Source organism: Scomber scombrus, chromosome 7, assembly GCF_963691925.1.
Source record: "Scomber scombrus chromosome 7, fScoSco1.1, whole genome shotgun sequence".
Taxonomy (NCBI): Eukaryota; Metazoa; Chordata; class Actinopteri; order Scombriformes; family Scombridae; genus Scomber; species Scomber scombrus.
Genome location: NC_084976.1, coordinates 11,384,987 through 11,398,412, shown reverse-complemented (window position 1 = coordinate 11,398,412; position 13,426 = coordinate 11,384,987). Strand labels below are relative to the sequence as shown.

The window sequence follows — 13,426 nt, the reverse complement described above, 5'->3', positions numbered from 1 at the left end:
CCTTTAAACAAAACGTATAGTGGTAGCCATAGTAACAGCTGTTTATCCTGAAGTTTGGGCATGTGACAGAGGAATTTCATAATGGCTACATGCCTACATTGTTTAGAGTGTCAGTGTTTCTGACCATAAGTGATCATTTGACATCACAGAGGAGTGCCACACCGCGTAGGATCCAGTATTCTGGAGGAAGAGAAGTCTTCAGGTCTACAGCTGCAATGTAGTTCATATCAGTCCTAACTGGCTTCTTGTAGATTGGACAGGAGTAGAGGCGAGAATCCTTCGCACCTGCAACACAGATGAGCACAAACATGTCACTTGATACAAAAGAAAATTGAAAACTGATGGAAAACTGATCCAACAGCTGGCAAAAGCGTCCCTTAATTAAGGTCATAATTACCCATCTACAACATAAGATTACTGAAAAACAATGAAACATTTAAATCAGTGTAGTGATACCACTGGGACACTAGCCTGGGTAAACCCATGCTCTCATTCCAGCGAGATTCTACTTCGCTCAGAAAGTTAGCATGGCCACCAAGACAAAATTTTCGCCTGAGATAGGGAACCAATCACAGAACGGGGAGGCAGGCTCAAGGCGATGACAACCATAGAGCGACTCTGTTTACATCCAGCGTGGCGGCCACGGAGGTGCAGCAACCGTTTGAAGCAGCAGTAGATTGTGTGCTAAATAAATTGGAAGGCAAGTTCACTTTGAAAATAGAACATGGCCAGACCCTACCTCTGGTGTTAGCCAGGCTAACTGGGCCACAGCTGTGTTCAACAAAACACCTGTTTCTGTGGTGTCCACGTCTGCCAGAATCATGCAAATATTTCAAGTTAGGAGAACATGGATACCACTACTCCCTAATGACTCATTTTTGCCACCAGACTACTAATCTGCTGACACTGTCACTTGCACACACACCATGCACACACACAACAGGAACACAATGGCATACACATACCAATGACTGGGCCATTACATCACACAACTGGCCAGTAAGAATAACTACTGTTTACACTATATTGTATTGCACTGCATACATGTTTTCCCAAAACTATTTAAGATGCCACTATTATTGGGTTTTTTAACTATATTTTATATTTCTTTAAGTAAATAGTCATTATTCACACTACACAGCTATTTTGCACTCTGGTCTTTATAATTACTATGCAAATAGTGTTTTTATTATTTATTTTTTTGGTTATTTGTATTACTATTTCACTTATTACAATGTAAAGTTGAGTTGGCTCTGAGTCTAAGAATTTAATTACTGGTAATGATGTTGCATTGTTATCAAGTATATGACATAACTTCAAATGTATTTTTAGGTAGGCAGCTTGTAAACTGGTTGGTCAGCTGGTTGATAATCTGTCAGTCACAACAGGCTGGAGTGCTACTTGAGCTCCCATCTACACAAAGACCAACAACACTATTCACTAGAAAACAAACAGCCCTTGTTGAGTCAGTCTTCATAGAGGGGATAAAACTAATCTCTCTGAAGGGAGTCACAATTAAGCAGAGGGGTTTTGATGGCTCTAAACACCCACTCATACACATCACTGTGTGTGTTTACGGTATATATAGGAGCATGCACTTGATGCTCCGACAACCACTTGTGTACAGAAACATCCCTCACTAGTCTCCGTTGCACTGGTACGCACACGCACTCAAAGGCAGCCTTCTTGTGGGAAAAGCTGGGAGGGGACATGGTGTAAACAAACTGCATTACGCGTATCATTGGATCATTAATTCATTTCCCTTGCAGGTATCCACAGGGGCCCAACTCTTTGCTGCCTGCTTGAATATAGTCTGGTCTTATCCAGAACAAACACTGTGCCACATACTGCTGGTAATCTATTCCCAGACAAAATAAATAGCACTTAGTCTGCTTGACATTTAAATGTTACATCCATCCTTTCTGAGAGACTGCGTAGGATGTGAATATTGAGAGGAAAAGAAGAGATAGATCATAGGGATGGGAAAGACTGACCCTGAAAGAAAAAAAAACATTGTTAATACTTTTGTGTTATCACATCAGAGTTTTCTGTTCAGACACATTTTTACAAATTACATTTTTTTTCTCAAAATGTGAAATCTTACCATTATTCTCAGCATACATCCGGATCACAGGCATCATCTCAAAGAGGACTTTGGGTTTGGAGTCTATGAGTTTGCAGCTCCGGCGGTCCCAGCCGGCTCCCTCCAGGTAGAGGCCCCAGACGTACACCCCCTCAGTGGGAGGCTGGATGATGTCGTCCTTCATCCACCTGGTCACTTCGTTGCACAGCACCATGCGGTCCAGGGCCCAGCCTTTATTGGCCCGAGTAATCTCCTATGAGTGCAGGATGAAATCCGCAGGTTAAGGCTGTCATATGGGCAGCATGAAAAGGCAGTGAACATGAATGAAAGAGCTGACATTTGGCAACTGTTTCTGAACAATAAAAATCTATTTTGATAACAGGGCTGTAATAGAGGAACAATGAAAAAACACTGTATAGGGCAGAGAAGTACACTCCATCGACAGAATTGTTTGAGATGCCATGCCAACAGAAAGGAAAAAAATCCAATATGACTCAAAAAGAGCAAAGAGCAACAGCAGAGTGCACAATAAATAAATGAAATCCGAGTATTGTATCCCCTCCATTTTTTTTCTCATCTTGAACAAAAAAAACCTGACAGAAATGCTTACTGGACAAGAATGGACAGATATAAATGAAAAGGACAGGCACATACACAACTGATCCTTTAAAAACAAGCTGGTCGTTTCAGGCACACAGCATCAGAGCACCCTGCAGACAAATTGTGATGCCACTGGTCCAACAAAAGCTACACAGTCTCTCCTGAGAATGCTGTATACAGCTTGGTGAAAGGACGTGACTTCTATATTTGGGGACTAATACAATAGTTTAACAAATCTATTCGAAGTAAAATACAGGCATCCACAATATTTTCTCTGTGAGCATGCAACCAGTGTTTTTCTCCAGAGTGGAATAAATATACTAGTAGGCAGTCATATGTGCAAACATGGCACCAAGGAGTCATCATTTCCCGTTCCTACTACTACTTAGGTCTACCTTAGGTCTTTATCACAGTTTGTTTTATAGATTATTTTATTGAGATATGCTCAAAAACTCGTGGAGGAAATTCAAAGCAAACCAGTGCAAAAGAGCTCCACAGCAAACCCAATACTATGAAAATACAGTATATACTTCTGTTTGAAATAATAAGAATACATTTATTTTGTATAGCGCTTTTCTTAATACTCAAAGACGCTTTACAGAAGCACGGGTAAAAAAAAAAAACAACAACAAGAAAAAAAAACCACAGTGTATAATTAATTAAAATAAATATAAAAACAATAAAATACACGTGAAATGAAATAACACAATAAAACGCTAGACGCAGGCATTAATCATTCATTAAAAGCAATACTAAAGAGCTGGGTTTTGAGCAGTGATTTGAAAGTGGGCAGGACGGTACAGTCACAGATGTGATTGGGGAGCGAGTTCCAGAGGGAGGGGGCGGCGATGGAGAAGGTGCCACTTAAGTGGATGGAAAAATTATTGGTTCAGCAGGCGGCACAGTACACTAGAAACACACTGTATTATACATGTATGTATGTATCCCATGTGTGAAACATATCAAAGTCTCTTTAGTCTTTCATTAGTTAGGTAGATGCTGCTGTAGGAAGGGTAACACATCTGTATTTTATTCTTTTTTTTCTTCAATACAAAGCTCATTTGGTTCTATTTTTACCTTCTTTTTTTTATTTAACCAAAAGCTCCCAGATCAATATGGAGCAAATCATGTTACACTGGTTTCACCTGAATGTTAATGGAGTGTAATGTTAATGTGTCATGAATATTAATGGCGTGGAAAAAATATTAGGACCACACCAGCACACCCCCAGCACATATTATGACCTTAAAAACAAACATCAAGTAGAATTATCACCTTTCTGACAATGCCAACAAAAACTGGATGTATAAGCTTTGTAAAAGTAGAATTTATGGCAGAGCTGTTGTACTTGATTGCACAGGTTTCCCTAACAAAGTGATCAGTGAGTGCGTTTCCTGCTGCAAAAAAAAATCCTTTTTCACTGTAGTTTATTGTCAATAACAAGCCCCTGCAATAAAGAAAAAAACAGAAAATGTTTTGCTAAAACACTGTGAAGAGAGAAATGGAAAGAAAATGCAAAAGCACAGTGCTAGCTGAGCCTTGAAGTAAAATAAATGACAGTATAAATATATTATAAAATATTCTTTTTTTTATCTACAGAGTGCTTGCTCTGAAATTTGTGGTCTCTTTAATCTAAATTTCATTTATATTTAATATTTAATATAACATCTAGATGCCTTTCTGGATATTTTTAATATAGATTAATGAGCCCTAACATCAGGGACAGGACATGGATCAAGGAGAGTTAAACACTCAGATTACATTCCTCTTTAATATCCACCCCATCTACTTTAATAGTAATTGGAATTCATTAGAAAAACAAAGTGCAGGGTGTGTTTGTGCTTGTCTGCCTCAAACAGTGAGTGCACATGCACACGTGTGGCTGCGTGCTTGCATGTGTGAATGTGGCCCTGTGCCTGCCTCTCTCCCTTCGTGCCATCTGCTATCCCCCTCGGCGGTGGGTAAGGCGGTGGGTAAGTAGGTGGGTAGCCTGATGCCGTGTGTAGGCTACCTGTCTCATGGCTGTCAGGAAGCCCTGCGGGTTGAAGAAGCCTGTCATCCAGAAGCAGTTGGGCCGCCCTTCAAAGATCCAAGCTTGGAACTGCCGGTTCCGCTCAAGCAACTCTGTGAACCAGAACCCCAGGGTGCTGGAGGCCCACGATGCCTGAAAAACAAAGACAAACAACAGCACGAACAAAACATTACAATACAATACTAAAAACTGTCATCTAGATGGATCAGAAGACAACAGGGAGACATGAAAAAAAAAAAGAATCACTTTGTGGCAATAGAAAAACATGGCATTTATAAATAATTCAGCACAATAGAATAAAAAAGATTTGATCACAACAAAACACAAAGGAGCGAAGGCAAATGGGCCAAAAGCAGAAAGCACTGCATGTGGAAAATCTCTGAATCCCAAACAGGAAGCCATTCGAAATCCATATTATTCTAATGATGTAATGTAATGTAAGAGCACGACCTGAATGCAAAGAGAATTATTTAAAAGGTAAGATATGGGAAAAGTTATACCAAGTCATATTTCTTTGTGGTTTTCTTTTACTAAGTTTGTTAGAGGAAGTACTTTTCATTCATCACAGAAATGGGTTTGTGTGTGCTGTGGATAATATTCTAAAGTAAACATAAGGAGCTTAGGTTGTACTAAAGCAAGACATTAGTGGCTGACTGATGATGACGAGCTCCCTTTTGGCTCGTATGACATGTCTGATGTTATAGGACACCAACGAGTAATCCTTTGATTTACTTGAAGACAATAAATAACATTGCAACTATGATACCTGTGTAGCAATAGAAAGATCTTTTAGATTATAATTAAATTATGCCTCAGGTTCCATGAAATTGCTTGCTGTTCAATGTAATGGGCATTAAAAGCTTTCAGAAGAATTAAGTGATTACTATTTCTATTAGTGAGGCCCATTTTGTTGTTTGTGATGCAGACAAAAATCTCCATACTCCAGATCTAGCTGTAGTCACATACACATACAAAAGCTAACAAAGTGACAACAGAGAATACAAAGGACACAAAGAGTGACATCTTATTCTGTTACATTTATTTCTAAGTATATTTCTACTTCTAAATCAACACTGATTTTTAACGTTATCAAACCCACCTTCTTCCAGCGTGCAGGAATGCGTGCATCATACATGCAGTCCAGGGCGTCCCGCAGGTTCTCACTCATGATGATGGTTCCGTCGATAGCCAGCTTGAGGTCCGTCAGTGTGTTTCTGACCAGAACTATGACCCTCTGCATCCGGTCGATCTCCTGGCGCAGGAAAATGTTCATTGGCTGGAAAGGACCCATCTTCTGGAGACGCTCTCTCACCTAGAAAGTTTTATTCAATCAAATAAAATAACATTTTAAAGAATCTTCTAAGGGATTTATAATGCGTGGAATAAGAGTTGTGAGCAGTGTAGATACAGAAAGGTGTGTTAATGGAGAAACTGACACATGTTCCATTATGTGTCTAATTTTCTTCCCTGTAACCTCTAGTCTACATAACCTTCTGAAATTAAAGATTGGTTTGCTCGATTTGCAAATGTGGAAGTGTTGAATGAGCTTTTCTCTTTCCCTCTGGATACATACAAAGCATTCACATGCTTCAGGTACAAACCGAGCACAGGATGAGAGGTTTCTATAGTTACTACTATTGGTACGGAACAGAAAAGAGTAGGAGTGATGGATTCTGTGAATTTATGCTATTTTATTTTTCTTTTTTTTCTTTTTTTACCAAATGCAGTTATTTGTGTTGACATTGCTGTATTTGCTTTCATTCTGTGGGGAATCTGTATTCTTTTACACAGCATGTGGTGTGCAGTGTAAAGTTTTCCATGACAAGCTTTGCACCCCTAAGAAAAGTCACATTCTCACCTCACTGTCTCTTAAGTGTTAAAAAAGGAGAAAAAACCCAAATCAGTATCCGACACATTAACACCCCTCAGTCTATTTCTAGTCTTCTTTTCTTTTTGATTATCACTGTGTCAAACACACGTTAACACACACACCCCTATCACCTCTCCACCTTCTCTGTCAGTGCCACCACTTTCACTCTGTACACCACACATGTCCCTTTGCTCAACTGAGACAGTCACCTCAAGCTGTTCATACGGCACACATGCACAAACATGCATAACACTCACGCAGGCTTACTTCAAAAGGTACGTAGTTGGCAGGCAGTTTCTCCAGCATGTCGTCAGCCAGCCTCGAGACCACAGCCTCTCTGGTTTCCCCTCCACCTGACGAGCTATCTTTAGGCTGGATACTGAGGATGGTGTCCAGAACATCTTTAGCCAGTTTACTCTGGTAGGTTATGTCTGCATTCGGGTGGAGACCAAAAACCTCTGGGGTATCATAGGCTGGCAGACCCTGCAAAAATAAAACAACAACAGTCATTGAACTGGAGGTCAGTTGTTCAGAACACACTGATCATTTGTGAACATATTTTTAGAAAGAAAAGGGCAAAGATGCATTCACTGTATTCTCACAACAAGTGCTGCAAGGAGGCCTTAGTGCACCCATGGAGCAGCTTATCACCTCAAACTGAGCTGGCAGAAACAGGCTGGCAGAGTTTATGGGAAAACAACTTCCAACAATGTGAAATTGATTTTTATGTTCTGCCTGTTTTTTGGGTGGGTTCATTCCTTTTGATAATAATTTAATTTCTTAAGTAACAAAGAAAGAGGAAGGGCTGCACACTGTAGCTCCCTTGGATGCAGTTTATTGAGACATCCACCAGTGACGTTTCAAGCTACATGCTCTTCTTCAGAATTATCACACTTTTTCTTTTATCTTTGTGTGCACTGTGGGGAAAATCCTACTATTCAGAATTCTATTAATGTTTACTCCAGAAAGCAGACAAGATGAACTTCACCTGCTGACTCCAACAGGAGCTCTGCAACAGTCAGTACCAATTTTACAACTCACAGGATAAACAACACAGCAACAATTTAGAAGTATGCCTTTAATGTGATGTAATCAATTCTTTTTTCATGGTCAAATGGCTTAAAGAAATCCACGGTGAAAAGGCTGAATACAGAGCATGTATGCTGACCTTCCAGTATAGAATATTTAAAATGTAGTGCTGATATATATTTAATATTAGGGGTTACGTACATTATGTCTGTCATTGACAACATTCAAAGGGTTTCGAATGGAAATCAGGGCCAAAGCTGTTTGAATAGGGTTGGTTGAATTTTAAAAGTAATTCAAGAAGCTGATGTTAAACTGTGCTGCTTTAATTGGTTCAAAGACATTTTGTAATGAGAGTCTTTCAGTGATGACAGGAAGACATACCATCTGTTACTGCAGTGTGACTAATGATGTTTCTCATAATACTGGAAGATTCAGAACAAATTCACTTTGTGATATGTCACATGCTTTATTTTATTTTAGGGGGAACCTTTAATCACCTTTAACACATCAAGACTGGTGCAAAGGCGTGAAACTGCAATTAGCACATCAACATGATGACGGAACACAAAATGGCACTTTTGCATTTTAGCACATTTTAGAAAACACAATTTTATTTCTCCTTGGCTGAAGCAGACTGTTTTGTTTACGTATCAACAGATTACTTCTGTGCTTGTGTCTTTGTTGATAGAAAACAGCTTAGAGCTTGCATGGAGGAAAAAAAAGACACTTGAGATTTATGTTGTCACAGACTAGTTTATCCGTGAATCATCAATCACACTGCACATTCAAATAGAGTCAAAACATCAAGAGAGAGCCTGGCTAATACAACCAGGAAAATGTGAGGTGATGAAGGGAGAGTAACACAGGGTGCTGGACAGAATAGCCTTTGTCCGTCGCAGTGGTCATTTGTTTCCTCTCGGGGGAATTTTATCTTTGTTCCTGTCTGTCTGCATTTAATTTAAATATGCAAATGTGTGGACACGCACAGACACATTGCGTCCGCTTGCTTTTTGTCTAGGAAAGTGTGAACATGTGTGTGGCTTTGTGTCTGACAGAAAGAGAAATAAGGCTTGTTAGCAAATTTGTGTGTACTCGGTATATGTGTGTGTTTCTGTGTGTGTGTGTGTGTGTGTGTGTGAGTTTTTCAGTGTGTGTTCTCCAAGGCTGTGTTTGTCATTCTCTATTTGAGAGGCGGTGCAGAGGAATAAGCTTGCTGAGCCTGGCAGCCCTGAACATCCATCATAATGAAACTAGCTTTAATGAAACTAGCTCAGGATATGCCCCCAGATATACACAAGCAGGCGCACATGCACACACACATACACACTGACATATACCGAGTACACACACAAACACACACACAAAGCACAAATGCACAAACCCACCAGTTAAGCACACATGCACACCAATACATCATACATAATATGTAATAAAATGAGCATGCTCGTGTTTATCTAAAAATTAAACATGGCAGTGTGTGTCTTGATGTGACAAGAGCAGTGTGTCAGCATCCTGCAGAAACCTCATATGTTCAGTTGTGCTTGTTTGTGATGTCACTGAAATCTGACATAAAACAGCAACAACACGATAGGAGCAGATTTGTCACAAAAATGTAGAAAGATAGGGCTGAAGTATGTGTGCAGACATGTAGACCTCATGACAACTGCCCTTGTCTGACAGTGACACTTTAACAGCCCTGTATTCACTCTCCCATGTCTCATTAAACCTGCTGTATTCTTTGTAGAAGCCAGATTCACTATAAGTACCCCACCATCCACCTGAGAGAGACTAACCTGAATGTATGTAAGATACTGGTCAACATTGGAGCATTTGGGGATGCTGTAGCCCTTATAGAAGTTGAAGGCAGGTCCAAACATGTCCTCACTGAACCACACCTTGGCAAAGGTGTTGAGGAGGCGCTTGTCATAGTCGTCAGTCACACGGCCACCATATTGAATCTCTCCTATCATGTATCGCACTGTGTTCCATGACACACCCTAAGGAGATAGGAAACAGTGATACAGGATGATATCAAATATTTGGTTGCTGTCTCTGTTTGGCATGTTCATACAAGTTGGATGCGACCATTTTCATTGTGATTTTCTACTAATAAAATGCTTTCTGAGAGAAATGTCATGCTTATGAGATGACAACTACCATCAACCTAGAAAATGTGTACTTACTTTTTGTATGACACACACTGTGACAATAAGGGTTAGTTATACGTGTCAGCTCTAGTTTTTGAAAGGGACATTTATGCATGCTCATATAATACATTTATAAAATCTTGCCATGCTGCCACATTGCAAAAGATGTATATTTACTTCATCTGATCCAGTACACTATATCAGATCATACATACACAGGATATACACAGCTGTAAATATACACAGAACATCATTTTTATATCACACATCTTTTCTGCTTGACAAGAAACTAGAAAACTGTGGGAAAACTCTAATCAAGGCACACTTATTCCTCCAGTAAAAGTCTATTAAACAGCATTTTAAACCTAAACTGTCAACACTCAGAATTACTTCAACTGAATCTTCACCTTTTCTTTCCTACTCTGTAGGAGAACAAACGCTGGTGCAAACTGTAATCTGCTCAGCACTTAGATGTCGTTTACCTTTTTGATGTCCATGTCATCAAGGTGGTTCTGAACGAACTGAACAGTGGCATTGAAGTCTGCCTGGTTGAACTCGTAGGGAATGTTCCATCCCAGAGGGCCATACTTTCTTCTCTCCTGTACAGAGCTATGGAGAAATGCGACTCCATACAGCATTGGCTTCCACTGCACCATGTTGCTGACATCCAAAAGGTCCTGGTTTATACCTGGTGAAGCAAAATATCGGTGAACACATCAGCAGCCTTCTCCAGCTGGAGGCTAGGAGTGCAATCACAAGAAAATGATTCCAGCTACAGACGGTTTCTTACTGTTATATTGCAGACTTGGAGGGCGCACTATAAATACATTTGGAACAAATATATGTGAGGTTTCCCTTTTCAAAAACAAAATCAAAGAGCTTTGAAAGGTGCTTTTGATCTAAGTGAGGAAAGGTTTCTTATATATTTCCTCAGTTAATCCATTTTATTAAATTGGTTTAAATATTTGAACGTGTAGCAATTTCTGTATCTCCAGGTATGACACACATACTGTAGGCACACTTTCAACTTAGCATAGTGCAAGTTGGCAATTCTCTTTTGGGAAATATCTGACAGGCAGTGTCTCAAAGGGCTTTGCTGAACTCTAATGAAGTTAGGGAAATGGTGCCAGGCTCAGGAGGATAAGAGTATGGTGAAGTGATTTAAAAATCCATGTAAGAACTTTTAATCTACATAATAATTAAAGAGAAAATATCACCAGCTGTATTGATCAAAACATTTAAAAAATATTATATTAATTGAAAATGTGATATCTGCCATAACAGGCAGTTGCCCCCAAATAAAAGTGGATCAGCCTTATATTATTTGTGAATTGAGATATTTAAAGTCAGAAAAAACATTAGCAAAACAAGAACTAATTTAAATGAATGTGAGAACATTCTGAGTGCACTGTTCAAAATGTGTGATTACTCCTAATCTCATGGAGAAATGCAATTTTCAACTACTGCCGGATTCAAGAGCTGAAGATTAGCATGTATCCCGACTCTCAATTGCCCTTCAGGAACCTTACCTATCTCTTTTCCATATGAGCCAGGCAGAGACAGCTGGTTTATACATATTAACTGTTCTTTTCTTTCTTTCTCTTTTTGAATAATCACACAGAATAATGTATTTTGTTTAAAATTTCAACAACCTTTCAGGCTTTTGGTACGTGGGCGTTAATACAGTGAAATAGGCAGCAAACAGATGTTTATCATCTTTTCTCTTGCTGATTTTCCCCTAGGACACATACACACTGCTGTAGTCATTGATTGTGTGACTGACTAAAGTTCAGTATATGAATTTGTGTATGCGTGTGTTGTGTGTGTACATCCACAAACGAGTTTACACCTATACATCATTAAGAATAATAAGACATCCTATTCTGCATGCTCATCATTGTGTTACTTCCTCTTTCACACACACACACACACACACACACACACACATACACATACACATACACATACACATACACATACACATACACATACACACACACACACACACACACACACACACACACACACACACACACACACACACACTTCTGATCCCTGTGTAATGATGAAGCAGGGATCAATCTGTTGACATTTTACTTCATTTCCTCCATATTTATGTCTGGCAACGCTTTCAGACTGGGGCATTGTATTGATTGAGGACAGGATGTGTGCATCTTCATTCCCAGCACAGCCACACCACTCTCATATTGCATTGTAAATTGGCAAATCCTGAAATCTGGTTAACTATGTTTTACTCTAAATTGAACTGAACTGAACTAAACTGGCCCTTATGTACCTCCATAGGTCCTCTTAAGCCCTGCCTTGAGCCCCTGCGGTGGTTCGTTGGTGAATTTGATTGACATCTGCAGAAGGGTGATGGGGAAGTGTCTATGGACCTCTGTGGTCATCCACAGGCGGAAGCTATCGTGGACAAAGTCTGTCTCTGTCACCGTGTCCATTAGCTCGTCCATGAAGTCCAGACCCAAGTGGCAGTTCTGGAGTAAGGCCCAGCCACCCTACAGACAATTAATGATAGTGAGGGTCATCATATACCAACTGTAAGGTGATGCTGTAGTTATCCACAAGAAAGAGGCGTATAAGGCATCAAATTTCATCCGTTTTTAAATGAGTTTAAAAGAGGAACACATTTTTAGAGACCTTAAATTCAACACACTGCATTAAACAACTGTTACAACTGCTGCATCAAATGATGCATAAACTGTAGTAACTTCACACTGACTCACATTAGCCATGGTCTGCTGCAGGAGTTTGCGAGCATGGACCTCTTGTCCTTGTCCCATGGAGACATATCGGGTCTCAAGCTTCAACCTCTTTCCCAGTGCGATGATGGAGTCAGTTGGATCTGAGCCCATTGAAAGGAAGCAAATGAGAGGTGTTCGCGGGTCTGACTCCTCCCAGGTCTTCTCCAAATCAAGAATCACCCCCTCAGTGTACTTGTCCCCCATTGCATCCATTATATATTTACGGGCCTGGAAGAGAGGAGGAGGGAGAGGAGGAGGTGAAAGAAATGAGGCAAGACGACATGTTTGTTTACTGCTCCATAATGCAGGCTGAGTTAAAACTAAATATTGGCATAAATTTACTTTGTGAAGGGCTGGGTAGTGAGTGAATAGCTCAAAGGATTTTTTACACTTACACTTTTCAGTCAACAATAACGACTGTTGTGGGGGAAAGGACAATTGCTGGACTGTTTGTGAGTGCAACAAAATAAATTCCACTTCAGGCTACTCTGCTGTGGACCAAAAAACCACCCATCAGTAAAAAGTGAATCGCCATTAACCGTTGTAGATATTCAGGCTCTGTAGGCTGTTGAAAGAGCTGTTTTGCTAAATGTATTTAGCATTGACCAAGGGAGATATTAATGTCGATTTAGAGATTTTTCTGATTCTTTTTGAAGTGGAAAATGTCTCATTAAAATAAGTGTTGTTTTGAAGTATGGCGGCAACTCACTTTCAGCCCTTCAACCCATCATTTAATTAAGAATATGTTGCTGCTCCGCTGTATTTATTTCATGGAAGCTCATTCATTTGAAATGAAGTCTACATATGTTACAAAACCACTGCATCATACTGCAAATAGACCATGATGCAACCTAATTACTGGTTTTTCATCACCTATAATGTATGGTAATTGTCAAAGCGGAA

General features: G+C 39.8%; 1 protein-coding gene across 4 annotated transcripts in view; it reads right to left on the bottom strand.

Moving 5' to 3' along the window:
* Positions 1 to 133: 133 nt before the first annotated feature.
* dnah5 (dynein, axonemal, heavy chain 5) overlaps positions 134 to 13,426 on the bottom strand; it is a 102,245-nt gene continuing 88,952 nt past the window's right edge. For all 4 annotated transcript variants that reach the window (XM_062421995.1, XM_062421996.1, XM_062421997.1 and 1 more), the window contains 9 exons: positions 12,506 to 12,751; positions 12,058 to 12,277; positions 10,244 to 10,449; positions 9,408 to 9,611; positions 6,853 to 7,068; positions 5,815 to 6,027; positions 4,695 to 4,847; positions 2,105 to 2,336; positions 134 to 285 (listed from right to left, as the gene is read on the bottom strand). In XM_062421995.1, coding sequence (XP_062277979.1) covers positions 134 to 285; positions 2,105 to 2,336; positions 4,695 to 4,847; positions 5,815 to 6,027; positions 6,853 to 7,068; positions 9,408 to 9,611; positions 10,244 to 10,449; positions 12,058 to 12,277; positions 12,506 to 12,751 — 1,842 coding nt within the window. The remainder of the gene's footprint in view (positions 286 to 2,104; positions 2,337 to 4,694; positions 4,848 to 5,814; positions 6,028 to 6,852; positions 7,069 to 9,407; positions 9,612 to 10,243; positions 10,450 to 12,057; positions 12,278 to 12,505; positions 12,752 to 13,426) is intronic.